We start from the raw sequence: 15,840 nt of genomic DNA, 5'->3' as shown, positions 1-15,840 counted from the left end.
TACCCCCCCCCCTCTCTCTCTCTCTCTCTCTCTCTCTATATATATATATATATATATATATGAAAGTCTTTCAAGTATTTGAAGATGCTATAAATCACCCCTTAATCATTTGTTCTCCAAGCAAAGCACACCCAACTCCTCCAAACCTTCAAAACACAAAAGTCCCCTGGAACTTCTCGGGGACAAATTTATATCTTTTCAAACCTGTGTCCCTTATAAATGCCCAATAATATATTCCAAATGATGTTTACTAAATAACAAATGTATCACCTTGATTTGATGGAGTTACTATTTTTAATCTTTGTGCTTTCATTACCATAATGGTTCTTGTCTAGGAGCCAGATGGCATTAACAGCGATTCCAGAATGAGCCTTCCCATCAAAGTATACATGTTAAAATTCACACATTCCAATTACAATAACAATACAATTACAATAAGTATCAGGCAGTTATGTAGAATTTCTTTACCCTTCTTTACCCTGTTCTGGGCTGTGAGAATAAGCCTTATCCCAGCCTAGACTACTCTGCATTGCTCCAAAGTACAAAGTTCCTATAGTCTCTGGAACCCAAATCAGTGGCTTCGTGTTCTGTCCGTGGATGGAAGAGATGTATGTGTGGCTATAACCCAATCAGGTACAAAACAACTTACCAGCATCCTTTCTTGAGGGATGCTTTGTGTTGTCTTCTGAGTCTGAAAGGCCCAGTACTCCTCCTCTTTTCATGTGTTGCTAGGTGCCTTCGAGGCTGAAAGTGTGGAACTAAAACATCAGCTCTGACCCACAGCATTTGGGGGTGTTGCACTTCCAAGCTTTATCCCAGTTCAGCCAATCAAAGGAATTGCTCACGTTGCCTCACATGAGGCTTCCGATCGCAACTTCCAATCCAAATCCAAACCGCAGAGCAGTGACACTTTTAAACAAACAAATAGGGCACAAGACCCAGATCAAACGTGGACTGCTACAAACAAAGCATAAAAGCTTCAGTCTTTGTAACCGAAGGATTGCCACAACACACGCTGAGAAGCTCAGGAAACCTCATGTGGGCAAGGAAGGGTGCTTTAAAAACCTTTCTCTCTCAGTCATTTTCTATTCCCACTCCCCTATCATTAATTTTTAAAGTTTCTACTTCATCTATATTCAGAGGTGGCCCTAGGTAATTTTCAATGGTAAGCAAACAGTATTTGCCCCCCCCCCCCCCCAACCAATCACTGATATATATTTTCTGTTCGTCGTGGGAGTTCTGTGTGCCATATTTGGTTCAATTCCATCATTGGTGGAGTTCAGAATGCTCTTTGATTGTAGGTGAACTATACATCCCAATAACTACAACTTGCATATATCAAGGTCTATTTTCCCCCAAGAGCGCCTCAAGAGGGCCCCTGGGCAAAATCAACTATACTGCAAATGCTTACTTTGCGTAATAGGTTGAGCCGCCCCTGGGTGGGAGAAAGAACTCTTGTCTGCTGGAGGCAAGGGTGAATGTTGCAATCGTTCACCTCTGAGGATGCTTGCCATAGATGCAGGTGAAACTTCAGGACATAATGCCTCTAGGACATGGCCATATAGCCCGAAAAAACCTACAACTCAGTGAGTCCAGTCATGAAAGCCCTCGACAATACAATATAATATGTTGTATGTATATATATCTTGTAAGCTGCTCTGAGTCCCCTTTGGGATGAGAAGGGCGACATATAAATGTTGTAAATAAATAAATAAATAAATGGAAATGCCTTATATCAAGAGTCCAGTTGCAAGTGTCTACATTAACTGGTAACAAGTCCCCAGTCTTCTTTGCAATGGCTTTCCTAACCATCTGCTGCCTGGATTTTTGTGCGCGGGCGGTTATTGATAGCTACCAGGTGCTGACATTGGGCCTGGGCATGGTATTGTATAGTTGTCACACAAGCAACTCAAAAAAGAGATAAGTTCTTAAGGAAATATATAGTATGTAAAATCAATGGGTGTTTTAGAACAGAAGATTTGACATTGCTATTAATGGAAGTATAAGAGCCACTGTGGTATAGCAGTTTGGCTGCTGGACTAGGATACGGGAGACCAAGGTTCATATCTCTACTTGACCATAGAAGCCTGCTGGTTAATCTTGGGCAAGTCACATTCTCTCAGCCTCAGAAGAAGGCAATGGCAAACCTGCTCCGAATAAACCTTTCCATAAAAACCCCATGATAGGTTCACCTCATGATCACCATAAATTGGAAATGACTTGAAGCTATATGACAATAACACTCAGGATCACTCAGATAGACTGAACGTGTGTGTGTGTGTGAATTATGGGTCCTGTCTGAAAACAGTTAAAAGGCTTGGCAACAATTTATTACCTTTGGTGAGTATCAAACCCTCAGTTAGACCAGTGTAATTTGATGACCGCGTAACTAAGTATTTTATTTTAAAACATGAGTCAGAAGATAACCTATGAAAGCCATGAGCCCATGGCAGTAGCTTCCTAAATCTAATCCTTAGCCATTTGAAAATGTTGACTTACCTAGGGCCATTCTCTAAAAATACCAGCTCTCTGTAGGTGTAAGAGATCAATCACAGCAGAGAAAATAAACTGGGAAGGACAAACTGTACACCTCCACACTCTTCTTCTACTTGGTATTTATATTCATAGGATCATATTTGATGTGCTATATTTATTCAAGACGTTGCTGTAGGCAAAAAAAGGGGGGGGGGAAGCAAACCAGACGTGGGTGTAACTGTATCCTAACCAGCATAATTTCTTGGATGCAGTACCATCAGTTGTAATGGTTAGGGAGGTCAGTGTGGAGACTGGTCTGAATTTCAAACCACATGTTTTTATTCCTACAAATGGCTGTCCTTTCATTCGTATTCATTCCATTATTATTGTCCTAACTTGGTAACTTTTACTACTTTTGTTGTTGTGATAGTGATGGTTGTTAAAAACACAAACATGTGTTTCATACCTTTGATTGGGCAAACTGAGTGATTGATGTCTTCCAGGTTGTTCTGCTCCACCACACTGCACTGTTATATCACTATGATTCCACCTTAACAGCCATGGCTCTATATTATGGAATCCTAGTATTTGCCTCACTAAACTACAAACTACAGGCTTCCAAAAATATTCCAAAAATATTGTCATAGCAGTTAAAGTGGAATAATAGCCCAATAATAGCATAGTGTGATAGGGTCAAGTAGGAAATTCTCCCACAAATGTGTGTTAAGGAAACACAGTGGAAGCAACTAGAACTCAATCCAGCATCATTGGTTATGGAGGCAACTGATGGACCTAATAATTACTGACCTCAAGAGCTTTATTTCTGGAGAAGAAGCATAAAACTCCAAAGTATCTTATCATGTTAGAATAAATGTGGTTCGACACCACTTTAACTGTGGCTTGACACCACTTTAATGGCTCAATGTTATGAAATCATTGGAGGTAGTTTTATAAAGTCTTTAGCCTTGTCTGCCAAAGGATGCTTGTGTCTCACCAAATTACAACTCCCAGGATTGTAATAAATTGAGTGATGCCATTTCAAGTGGTGTCAAACTGCATTAATTCTACAGTGTAGTTGCATCCTTAATCTCAGTGTTTATGTGGGTATCTTTTACGTTTCCCTCCAGTGCCTTTACTTGTGTGTGGGAAAGGGAATTATTTTCTAAATCACATCTTGAAAATGTACTTTGGCAATCTTGCCTTTAACAATAATTTATGTCTTCTCATTCATAGCTTAGCATGTGTTTTTATTTGTATTTGATTTAAATGGCATTTCAGTTTTGAATGAAAAGCAAGATATAAGTGAATGAATGAATGAATAACCTGTAACACATAACATGTTAATTTTGGTCAGTGTATATGTTGTTTTGCATTACATATGCATTTTTATATTTCCTATATTTTGTCAAAAGGGTGGGGAAAGGCACAAGACAAAGCAGTCTTACGATGAATAGGATCAAGAATACTTTGTGCACAATCTCACTCCAATGTAAGGCTGGGGTGTGACAGGTGCCACAGCAATGGTTGCCAAGTTTGGGGACATCCTTCTACATCAGAGAGAGGACAGAAGGCTGTGCTTCCTGCTGTGTAGGCCAGCACAGCTGTCACATTAAAAATAACTTTATTTGATGTATCGGGTTTGGGAGGTAATATTTTCATGCCAGCAGGCACCCTTTTGCACTGGCTCTCCAGAAAACAATTACTGATAGGTCATGAGCAGTTTGTTAAAGCTGCTGTTGTCCCCTAGGCTATTCAGTTGACTAGGGTGGGATGAGGCTCTTGGAAAATTTCCCAATCCTGGAAAAACATAACAGAAAAGAGCTTTATCTTTTTCGAAAGACCAGAAGTGATCAAATATTATGGTACGTTGTGAACTATTACTGGCATAAAAAAGACTAAGTTAGACTGTATAGTCTTAAGAGGTGGGTTTAGGCCAGTGGTTCTCAACCTGTGCGTCCCCAGATGTTTTGACCTTCAACTCCCAGAAATCCTAACAGCTGGTAAACTGGCTGGGATTTCTGGGAGTTGTAGCCAAAACACCTGGGGACCCACAGGTTGAGAACCATTGGTTTAGAGGTTACAACATGACCTATCTATCACCCCTAGAAGTTAGCCCTCCTGGTATAAGGTATATCTAATCTCAATTTTCTACCAGGTTTCTTTACAGATCATTCAAGGCTCATAAAGCATAGTTTCCCCCTTCCAATGAAGATAAGCAAACTCCAGAACTGCCATGTTTTTGCTATATAATAATAATAATAATAATAATAATAATAATAATAATAGAACAAAATATGGAATGTCAATGTTGCAATTCCAGGCGACAGCAGGACTGAAGAGAAAAAACTGGAAAAGCTAACTACAAAGACTCTGCCACAAGCCAGTAAAGGTGGTCCCAGTGGTGATGGCACACTGGGTGCAGTGCCTAAAGAACTTAAATACAATCAGTGCTGACAAAATTACCATCTGTGAGCTGCAAAAGGCCAACCTACTGGGCTGTGCACGCTTTATTCACCGATACATCATGCAGTACTAGAAGTGTCCAACGTGTAATCTTGTTGTGTTAATAATAATAATAATAATAATAATAATAATAATAATAATAGACAGAAGGCTTGATTCTTGTAGCCCAGGAGCAATCCATCAGAACAAATGCAATTAAGGCCAGGATTGAAAAATCAGCTGATGACCCAAAATGCAGACTGTGCAAGGAAGCTGATGAAACCATGGATCATATTCTCAGCTGCTGCAAGAAAATCGCATAGACGGACTACAAACAGAGGCACAACTCTGTGGTCCAAATGATTCATTGGAACTTATGTCTCAAGTACCAACTACCAGCAGTAAAGAATTAATGGGATCATAAATCTGCAAAATGAGCATGCAAAAATACTGTGGGACTTTTGAATCTAAAACTGACAAAGTTTTGGAACACAACACACCAAACATCACAATTGTGGAAAAGAAAAAAGTTTGGATTATTGATGTCGCCATATCAGGTGACAGTCACATTGACAAAAAACAACAGGAAACACTCAACCGTTATCAGGACCTCAAAATTGAACTGCAAAGGCTCTGGCATAAACCAGTACAGGTGGTCCCGGTGGTCATCGGCACACTGGGTGCCGTGCCAAAAGATCTCAGCCGGCATTTGGAAACAATAAACATTGACAAAATCAAGATCTGTCAACTGCAAAAGGCCACCTTACTTGGATCTGCACGCATCATTCGAAAATACATCACACAGTCCTAGACGCTTGGGAAGTGTTCGACTTGTGATTTTGTGATATGAAATCCAGCATATAGATGTCGTTTGCTGTGACATACTGTGCTTTTGTGTCAATAATAATAATAATAATAATAATAATAATAATAACAACAGCAACAACAACTACAACAACAACTTTATACTTATATCCCGCCAGCATCTCCCCGAAGAGACTCGGGCGGCTTACAGAGAGCACAAAGTGCCTAACAATAAACATAAACACAATATAAAATACAATAAAGTAAAACACATGCACATATAAAAACATCAATTCGGACTCAATCAAGCTGCAATCCTCTAACTGGGGTGGTAAGTTACTAACACAATCGCCAGACTGTAAACATTGCAGCTGCAGCATTTGAGAGGGCCAGCTGCAGCATTTGAGAGGTGCCAGCTGCAGCATTTGAGAGGGCATGAGATAAAGTGCAGGATGTGCGACTACTGCGTAGGATGACTAGGGGCTAAATATTCTCAAAGACTTCATGGAACAGTCATGTCTTCAAGTCCCAACAAAAGGGAACTTAAATGTAAAAAAAGCAGAGTTCACGTTGCCTGTCATATAAACATGAAGCAGGGTTCAACGTTGGGAGAAAACGAAAAGGCAGCTAGTCAGGGACAGGAGAGTTAGTTGTACCATGGGGAAAGGGAAAATGTTCATCAAATATTACACTATTACATTTTTAGTATAATGACAGTAACATTTGGATTTCCTCTTTCTCTGTTCCTTGGCCAACACAGGCAATGGTGAAGAATGATGGGAGTTGCAGTCCAGCAACATTGAGGGTGCACATAATCCTCTCCCTTCAATACATAAATAAATAAATGAATCCAGATGGATAGAAAAACCGAGAAATCTGCTCTAGGGAGCAGTTTTTTGTGTGGTGTTCCCCAATCCAGACGCATAAATATATCTGGAGGGTACTAGACTGGAGTAGGTCTTTTATGTGGCTGAAGATATGTAAACCCAGAATGTGATTTAGCATGTGCTCACAGTACGTTTTCATTCAACTCTAATATCATATATCCAATCCACATGCCTTTGACCCTCTTGTGGTCCATATTGGAAATCATGAAAACACACCAGAAGCAATGATGGAATATGTTGTTGTGTAATAGTCATTCCAGAATCATGTGTGAGATGAGTAGCTATAATATACAAGCCCCTTGCTCCATTTCAGCATCAGCATTAGGGTTAGGAAAAGTGACTTTTCCATTGGGCATTCTGGGAGTTATAATCCAAAAAGGTAACTTTTCAAATCTTTGGCAGTTCACGACATAAGAACCTTCAAAATAAATTCACTTTTTCTTGTACAGATTGAAAGTATCTCCGTTTCCTCCACGAGGTTGGTGATGATGCTAGATTTTTCTTTCCTCCTCATCCTTTCCAACCACCTACTTTGTCCCAAGAATGTAAATATCTGTACATTTATTTTTGCATTGCTAATTTTCTCCAAGCATTCTATAAAAATAAGACAGCTCGACTTCTCTCATCCACCATTCTTGTTCCCCATGAAGATGCAAGATTGGAACAATAAACCATAATATAAGCTAGAAAGAAACAATCAATATAGAGCTTGTAGCATCTCAACTATTCTTATCATTTTCTAAAGAATGTAAAGGTCCTCTTTTCTTTTCCATGGTGGAAAGCATTAGAAGAACTATGAGACACAGTGGAAAGGTTAGTCTGCTCTCCTAATCTCCACAGTATCATGCTTCTCACAATGGTATTCTAAAGCAATCCATTTCACATTTACCTCCAACTGGCCTAATGGAAGAAGATCACAGGCTATATATAAAGAAAACACCGAGATCCACAGGCATGTTTCTTCACTGCATCCAACTGAACAAAAAGCAATGCTATGATCAAATACTGTCACTTCCCCTCTCTTGCAAATGGCATTTATGACATAACTTGTATTATATTAGTATTTTCCTCTACTTGCAGTCAGAACATCAGATGAGAACCCATTGAAAAACCTGCACACCTTGACTAAAGTCAAGTCAAGGAGAAACAGTACCCTTATTTGTATAGCTAGGCATTACAAGGCCTTCCTTTCTTACCCAAGACCAAGGTGACTCTGTATCTTCCGACGACATCTTGATGTGGTCTCTTTCCTCCATCGCCATTCGATTATGCTGCCAGGGCTGATATTTAGTACTGGTCCCGGCTTCTGTCAGAAGCAAAAATGCAGCCTTAGAAGAAGACGTTGTTGACAACAAAGATCCAGAGAAAATTTCTCACTGATCATGTTTGCTTGCTAATTTAGCCGACTCAAGTTCTCGGAACCTCAGCCAGGACAAGAAACATGAGACTTTGCCCACTTGCTTTGCAACTGACTCCTTAAGTATCCCAGTTAAATCATGAGGCTCCCTGAGAACAGAGGTGTTTATACACATGGAGGATACAGCTTCCAGCAGGATGCATTTTCCATAGATGATTCAGAGACCTTCCCTTAAACTGGGATTAAAGAAGAGGGGGTTTATCATTTACCGTATATTTCCACTTGTATAAACTAGATAATCCATTTTTTTGCAGATCCATCTCACCTAATGCAGCTTTGAATGTCTTGCTGCTTTGAGCTTCAGACTGAATTCGAAATATTTGGTGTATAGTGTCTAGCACCTTGGATTGGTCTTATAAAGTGGATTCATCATCCCACAGACATGGAAGGCACCACCACTGTTTTTAACTTACAGTACCATGGGATTTTCTTAGCAAAATTTGTTGCGAAGGATTTTGCCTTTGCTTCCTTTAGGAGACTGCAGGAGTGTGACTTTCCTAGGGTCACTCAGTGGGTTTCTGTGCTTAATCAAGAATTTCAACCCTGGTCTCCAGAGTCATAAACCAATGCTAACACCATCATGTTCCAGCTTTCCATGAGGGGACATGAGTGAAGTGTCCCACAGAATGGTAAAAACATCCGGGCGTCCCCTGGCCAACGTCCTTGCAGACAGCCAATTCTCTCACACCAGAAGTGACTTGCGGTTTCTCAAGTCGCTCCTGACAGTAAAAAAAAAACAGTAACATGATATTAACACCATGTTAATGCTTTACTACCTACTACTAATAGGATAATATGAGCTTTAAATTTTGAATATGCTACAAGAATATGCTTCAGACAGCTAAATTCTAGAAGAGTGTTTTCCTAAGTAGATCTGGATGCCATATTTCCATGTCATCAGTATGATTCTATAGTTAAATGCTTATCAGACTTGTTGATTTTAGTGGTGCATGCTTACATCTGTCTTTAAAAACAATCATCAAACTCATCACAGATGTAGCTTCAATGTGCAACTAGATCTCATCTCCCAATTTGTCTCCTCAGACCTACTTTAATAGCTAGCAGCTCATCAAGTGATGAAGATCCATTCTGCTGATGATTAGGATGTAACAAGATGACCTTCCCACCAATATCCCACTAATGACCAATGCTTTTGTGTATGTGTGTGTGTCAGGAGCAACTTGAGAAACTGCAAGTTGCTTCTGGTGTGAGAGAATTGACCATCTGCAAGGATATTGTCCAGGGGACGCCCGGATATTTTACCATCCTGTGGGGGGCTTCTCTCATGTCCCTGCATGAGAAGCTGGAGCTGACAGATGAGAGCTCACCCCACTCCCCAGATTCAAACCACCAACCTTTTTTTCAGCAGTCCTGCCGGCACTAGGGTTTAACCCATTGCACCACCAGAGGCTCCTATGACCCGTGCTGTAACATGGAGTTGCAATAGGGATCCTGCTTCTGATTGTTGTGTCGCAGATTTCTGATGAGAGTGGGCTGGAAACATCATCCTACTGTAACCCGAATTCCAGCAAAACAGACATCATCACTTGTTGTACCTGCTGGCTGTTAATGTAACTTGGGAGAGCTATTTGTGATCAATATAAAACATAGCTCAATATGAAGCAGTTGCAGATCTTTACCTAGAGCCAGTGTAGTTAGTGGTTCGAGAGCTGAACTACGACCCTGGAGACCAGCGTTTGCTTCCCCACTCAGCCATGGAAGCACAGTAGGTGACTGGGTGAGTCGCACATTCTCAGTCCCAGAAAACCTCATAATACGTTAGGATTGTCGTAAAGCAGAAATGACTTGAAGGCACACAACAACAACAACAACAACAACAACAACAAGAATTCTAGATCATGAATCTGTAACTGCAATGTACAGAATGCCTGTCAACAGAAATTAGAAGGGTACAACTACAAATAGCTCACATGCAGTATACATGGAGTGGTTTGCATTATCTGTCCATGAAGGCGAGAGGGAGTCTGTTTCAAGCTATGCTAGTCTATTTTATATGAGTAAATTTTGTCAAAGGGGTAAAGAATAGCCAAGGCATCAAGAATTGCAACATGGTTGCCGCGTCCTCCTCCGCACATTCCAGTTAGGTGAGGTGGACTGTCTTTCGTCCTTCTGACACTTTCCCACCCCTTCCATTCATGTGGACGAGGAGTGAAGGGGAATCTAGTTCCGCCCTCAAGGTCTCACAGCACAGCTGGTCTCACACCCACACAATGGACATGAAGAAGGGGACACCTGTGGTGTTTAAAGACCGGTGTCTTAGCTTTGTCCTTGCGGGCATCCACATCTAATCTGTGAATGTCAGGGACAAAACACCCCTGCATCCACATTCTGCACATGATAACTCTTTCCATTGCCTAGAAGCCAATGCCCTTGGCACCCACACTGTTCAATAGTGAGGGAACTTTAAAGGGCTCTGATGGATGGAACTGTTCAAAGGATCCATACGTTCCATATCCAATCACTCTAGACCTTTGTTTTTCATATTCCCTTTATGTTTTCATGCATTCTTAAAAAGGAAGGGAAGTGAAATTTGAGAAGGTCATACATGCTCTGAGCATTTATCTGGAGACCAAGGTTCATATCCCCACTAAGACATGGAAACCCATTGGTGACCTTGGGCAAGTCACACTCTTTCAGCCCAAAGGAAGAGAAGGCAAAGCCTCCTCTGAACAAATCTAGCCAGATGGGCTAAAAATCTAAAATGATGCCAAGATAAACCAGGATAACAACAGTTCTGATCCTTTTTTATTCTGTTGTTCCTTTGATACCAACTTCAGGTGATGGAACCAGGGGCGGCTCAACCCATTACGCAAAGTAAGCATTTGCAGTACAGTTGATTTTGCCCAGGGGCGCTCTTGAGGCGCTCTTGGGGGAAAATAGACCTTGACATATGCGAGTTGTAGTTACTGGAATGTATAGTTCACCTACAATCAAAGAACATTCTGAACTCCACCAATGATGAAACTGAACCAAATATGGTACACAGAACTCCCACGATGAACAGAAAATATATATCAGTGATTGGTTGGGGGGGGGGGGGCAAAATACTGTTTGCTTACCGTTGAAAGTTACCTAGGGCCACCTCTGGATGGAACTGAAGATTCAATAATATATGAAATGATATGATCACAAATTCCTTTAATTATATCAGCATAAATCATAGCTATCATTGCTGAAATGCCTTCAGTCCAATTCTGTTTTTCACAAATTCTGATTAATGGAACACATTTGCTTAATTCGGGTCAATCTCTTAATGCAGGTTTATTGAAACAGAAAGGAGACTGGCATACTAATGCTTATTGATACAACTGTTCATCCATAAAGGATGTGAGATCTTTCCACCAGGTTATGTAACTACATACACTATTTTTAGCAGCCTAGCACAAGCTGATTACTACAGCTAGTGTTGAATAAATAACTATGACTCAGTGTACTTAGTGAAGTCCAATATTTGACAAAAATTACACATTAAACATTCAAGATTTGAGATACATATATTTTAGAGAAAATGAAGAACTGAGAACAGGATAGTGGTATAATGTGATGCCATTTTTAGATGAAACAAATGTATGGATTGTTATAAAAGGTGTTTGAACTTGGAATTGCTCTCAAAAATTGCATCTTATCCTAATTTGTTAATTATCTCATTTATTCTGCAACCAGATTTAGCAATTTAAGAAGCAGAGTAAGAGTGAATCAACATGAGTCTGTATCTTACCTCCATTGTGTAGTATTCTGCCCTGTTATGACACATTTACTGTCACACATAGCTGCTTTAATCCAAACTGAAATCTGTAGGAAAGGCTACTCCAGAGTTCCATCATCCAACTGCATCAGTACAAGGGGCTGTGCAGGTATGTCCCATATTACTCTATATGTCCAATCTCATGACTGCTGTGCCTACTGGTTGACTTGTTCTTGGTGTTGTTAACACCATGCATGTGCATATTTATAGCCTCTCTGTTTTCTGTCATTCAGGCCACCCACCTTTCACTGAACTGAGGCCCCTTCTACTTCCATACAATTCAGATCTGTCTCTCCAAATATCAGCTCATATACATGCAACCGTCAGGAGTGCTTACTTCCAGTTTTAGCTGATATGCCAGTTGTGCCCCTGCCTAGATTGGGAAGATTTAAAGATGGCTGTGCATGCACTGGGAACCTCAAGGGTGGACTTCTTACAATGGGCTACCTTTGTACCAAGTTCAGAAATGCCAGCTGGTTCAAAATATGGCAGCCAGACTAGTTACTGGAACATTCAGGAGTGAGCATATTACACCTATACCAAAAGTCATGCCACTGACTGTCAATTAGTTTCCAGGCAAAGCACAAAGTGTTGGTCTTGACCTTTAAAGCCTTACATAGTTTGGGTCCAGGTTACCTAAAGGATCGCCTTTTTTCATAAAATCCACCACAAACTCTTCTGGTCTTTTGGGGGCGGCTATTCCAGTCTGCCAGAACCCAACCGGCCACCATCACCCAGAGGACCTTTTCATCAGCTGCCCCAAGATTGTGGAATGACCTGCCAGTAGATCTCCATCAGCTAACTGAGCAGTCAAAATTTAAAACACATTTGAAGATCCAGCAAGCCTACTCAGCCAGTGTTAATCATGAATTTTAAACTTATATCTTGTGTTCACTATATTTTAATCATTGTTCTGTGAATTTTAATATATGTATTTTGTAGAACTATATGTTAATATGTTTATTTTATATAATGTTTATGTGTTTTGATCAATAATAATAATAATAATAATAATAATAACAACAACAACAACAGACACTTGGGATGTAATCAACTTGTGATTTTGTGATATGAAATCACAAGAGCCTGGGTGTCCCATTTCCAGTGATTTCATTACACAGACGCACATCAACTGGTCACCGATCACTAACCTGACCCACTCACCAGTTATTCAACCCTAATTAAAGGGTCAAACCATACATTTTTTAAAAGAATTGTTCTTGCCCAGAACAGTGAAGCAAGCAGATGTGCATGAAAAGGATAAAGTACCTCCTACAAGTTGAGTGGAAGGCTCTCCAGATGTTGCTACAACATAACTCTCATTAGCCCCCATCATTCGCTAGGGCTGATGGGAGTTGAAGTCCAATAAAATCTAGAGGGTTTCGCCTTCCGTTCCTCTATACTAAATATAGTTTTACAGACTTCATGTTGTGTAATACATGTATTATGGCCATCAGTATCCCATTATTCTTTAGTGTCCATATTGCAGCTATAAGAGATTAAGCCTAAGCCTCACGTGGAAGCTAATCATTTGACTTCAGTATGGCCATTTGTCACTTGGCAGAGTCATCATACCCAAAAGCTTGTATTAGTCAGCCCGTACTTAAGCCTGTTGCTATTAACTAACCATGGTGAACTTTGGAACAGCTGACCCACCCACAGTTCATTACATTAGAAAGCTCAGAGGTCTAGCTATTGTTACAACAATAGAATGAAAGGCATGTCCATTGTTGGACTAATGGTTGGAGGCATCAAATTGTGTTTCAGGAAGTCAGGAGGAGAGACATTAGCCTCCTTTCAAGCAGCAGTTGTTGACCTTGTGTGAGGAACTCAGATTTCAGCAATATTCTGTGACAACTGCGGCAGGATAAACTGTCAGATTTGAACTGTCTGGGACCATTTAAGTTCATGACTGATACTGTGGAACATTAAAAATGTTGAAGGAACATGTTATAGTGCTTTGGCTATCTCTCACTTGAGATAGTCACATGGCCTATTCCACAAGATCCACAAGACCCTATATGATCTCAATACTGGTAAATAATTGTTGGGCTCAACCGAGGTCCATTTCCTTTTGATCAAGAAGTAGATGCCTGATGTTTTCATCTCATCCTGTAAGCAACCTGTGGCATGATAGGCAGAAAAAAATCATCCTCCACACTGGAGATTGCTCATGTGGAGTTGTGGGATGGAAACATCTGGCAATAATTTCGCAATTGACTAGGGAATGGATCTCTATTAATCCCAACTGCTGATGGAAGTTGAAGTCCAATAAAATCTAGAGGGTTACACCTTTCCTTCCTCTATACTAAATGTAGTTTTAGTCAAACCTCAAACCTCACAACCTCTGAGAATGCTTGCCAGAGATGCAGGTGAAACATCAGAACAGAATGCTTCTAGAACATGGCCATACAGCCCGAAAAACCTACAACAACTCAATCCCAACTGCTGCTTATGGATAAGTGCACTTGGGAACTTCCATGGTCCCTATGTAGCCCTTAAACTAGAAACTATATAGATATAAGTAATAGCTATGAAGGCTTAGCAGTATTCATAACTGCTCAGCAGGATTCTGGAGAGTTATGTTGGTAAATAACCAAACATTTCAAGCAGACAAAATATATAGAAATATTGAAAACCTTGTAGAAGTGGAACACAGAGTAGTGTCAAGAAATATTTGAGTGCACAATGGCCAGAATCCTATATGTGTGCCTTAGCCTGGATCTACACTGTCATATAAAATCCAGATTGTCTGCTTTGAACTGGGTTATATTGCAGTGTAGACTCATATAACCCTGTTCAAAGCCAATAATGTGGATTATCCGATTTGATAATCTGGATTATATGGCAGTGTAGATCCATCCTTAGTGATATAACTATGCCAGCACATGCAGTAAAGGCAGAAGTCAGTGGTCAATTTAGATTATAAAATCATAGTGCTATTATTCCACTTGCCAGGGTTCCATTCTGTGCAAAACTGGTATTTATAGACTGGTGAGGCACCACAGTTCTCTGGCAGAGAATTCCAAATGCCTCACCGGTATAAATCTCAGTAATCCAAAGGATGGAACAATGGAATCATAGTACCATAATTCTGTAGTGGGAATGATGCCGCTATTGTACTGCATTGTTTTTCCCCTCGGTCATTCAGTTGCTCATAAATAGCAGAGAGGAGTCAGAGAAGAGCCAGGCTATGTTCTCAAACTCTGTATTGGTAAGTGATAACATTGTTAGTAATAGTAACTGATAACATTGTGGAGACCTCCTGGGATCTTGGCAGGAGACCTCCTCAGTCTGCGTCTACTCAGGTGCCTCTAGCTCCTCTCTAGCAATGGAATGCCTCTCTGAGGTTTCCTACGGCAGTGCAATGTTGGATTCCTGGAAGTGAGAAAAACTGAAAAGCACCCGATAGACTCTACAGAGGGGAAAGGAGACATGTCTCCAACTGTTCATTGGGTGGGTATTTTATTTCTGAAAAAGCACAACAATCCTTTTTCTTTTCTGTCCAGCAAGTGGAATGAGACTCTCAGGCCCCATTTACGCTGCCATATAATCTCCACTGCCATATAACTGCATTAAATAGGATTATATGAGTCTACACTGCCATATAATGCAGTTAAATTGCACTATGAAACTGCATTATAATGCAGTGTAGATGGGGTCCCAGATTCAGAAATTTGCGCAGTAAGATTTCATATCATGCTCTAAGAAGGCTACTGCAAGACCATCACCACCCCATATCTATGGGGATACATTCCCAGATGTACTGTGGGCCCTTCCACACAGCCCTATATCCCAGAATATCAAGGCAGAAAATCCCACATTATCTGAGTGTGGACTCACATAACCCAGTTCAAAACAGATATTGTGGGATTTTCTGCCTTGATATTCTGGGATATAGGGCTGTGTGGTTAGGGTTGACCTGTGTTGACCTGAAACTGCAGATATGACTAGACACAATTAAAAGGCCTGGCTTTCAGTCCCAGCACACCACAGTCATCCTGAAAGACCTAGTAATTTCTAGAGAGCTGGCCGATCTAGGAATTTAC

General features: G+C 40.5%; 1 protein-coding gene across 2 annotated transcripts in view; it reads right to left on the bottom strand.

Annotated features, from left to right (window-relative positions):
- Positions 1 to 7,992, bottom strand: part of LPIN1 (lipin 1) — a 117,588-nt gene extending 109,596 nt beyond the window's left edge. The window contains exon 1 of one of the 2 annotated variants that reach the window (XM_060787473.2): positions 7,805 to 7,992. In XM_060787473.2, the coding sequence (XP_060643456.2) occupies positions 7,805 to 7,870 (66 nt within the window). In that variant the 5' untranslated portion in view covers positions 7,871 to 7,992. The remainder of the gene's footprint in view (positions 1 to 7,804) is intronic. The other variant, XM_060787491.2, reaches the window with a different exon arrangement.
- Between the last annotated feature and the right edge of the window lie 7,848 nt (positions 7,993 to 15,840).

The sequence above is a fragment of the Anolis sagrei genome, chromosome 1 (genome assembly GCF_037176765.1).
Source record: "Anolis sagrei isolate rAnoSag1 chromosome 1, rAnoSag1.mat, whole genome shotgun sequence".
NCBI lineage: Eukaryota > Metazoa > Chordata > Lepidosauria > Squamata > Dactyloidae > Anolis > Anolis sagrei.
The sequence above is the reverse complement of the archived record's forward strand: the minus strand, read 5'-3'. Positions and strand labels throughout refer to the sequence as shown.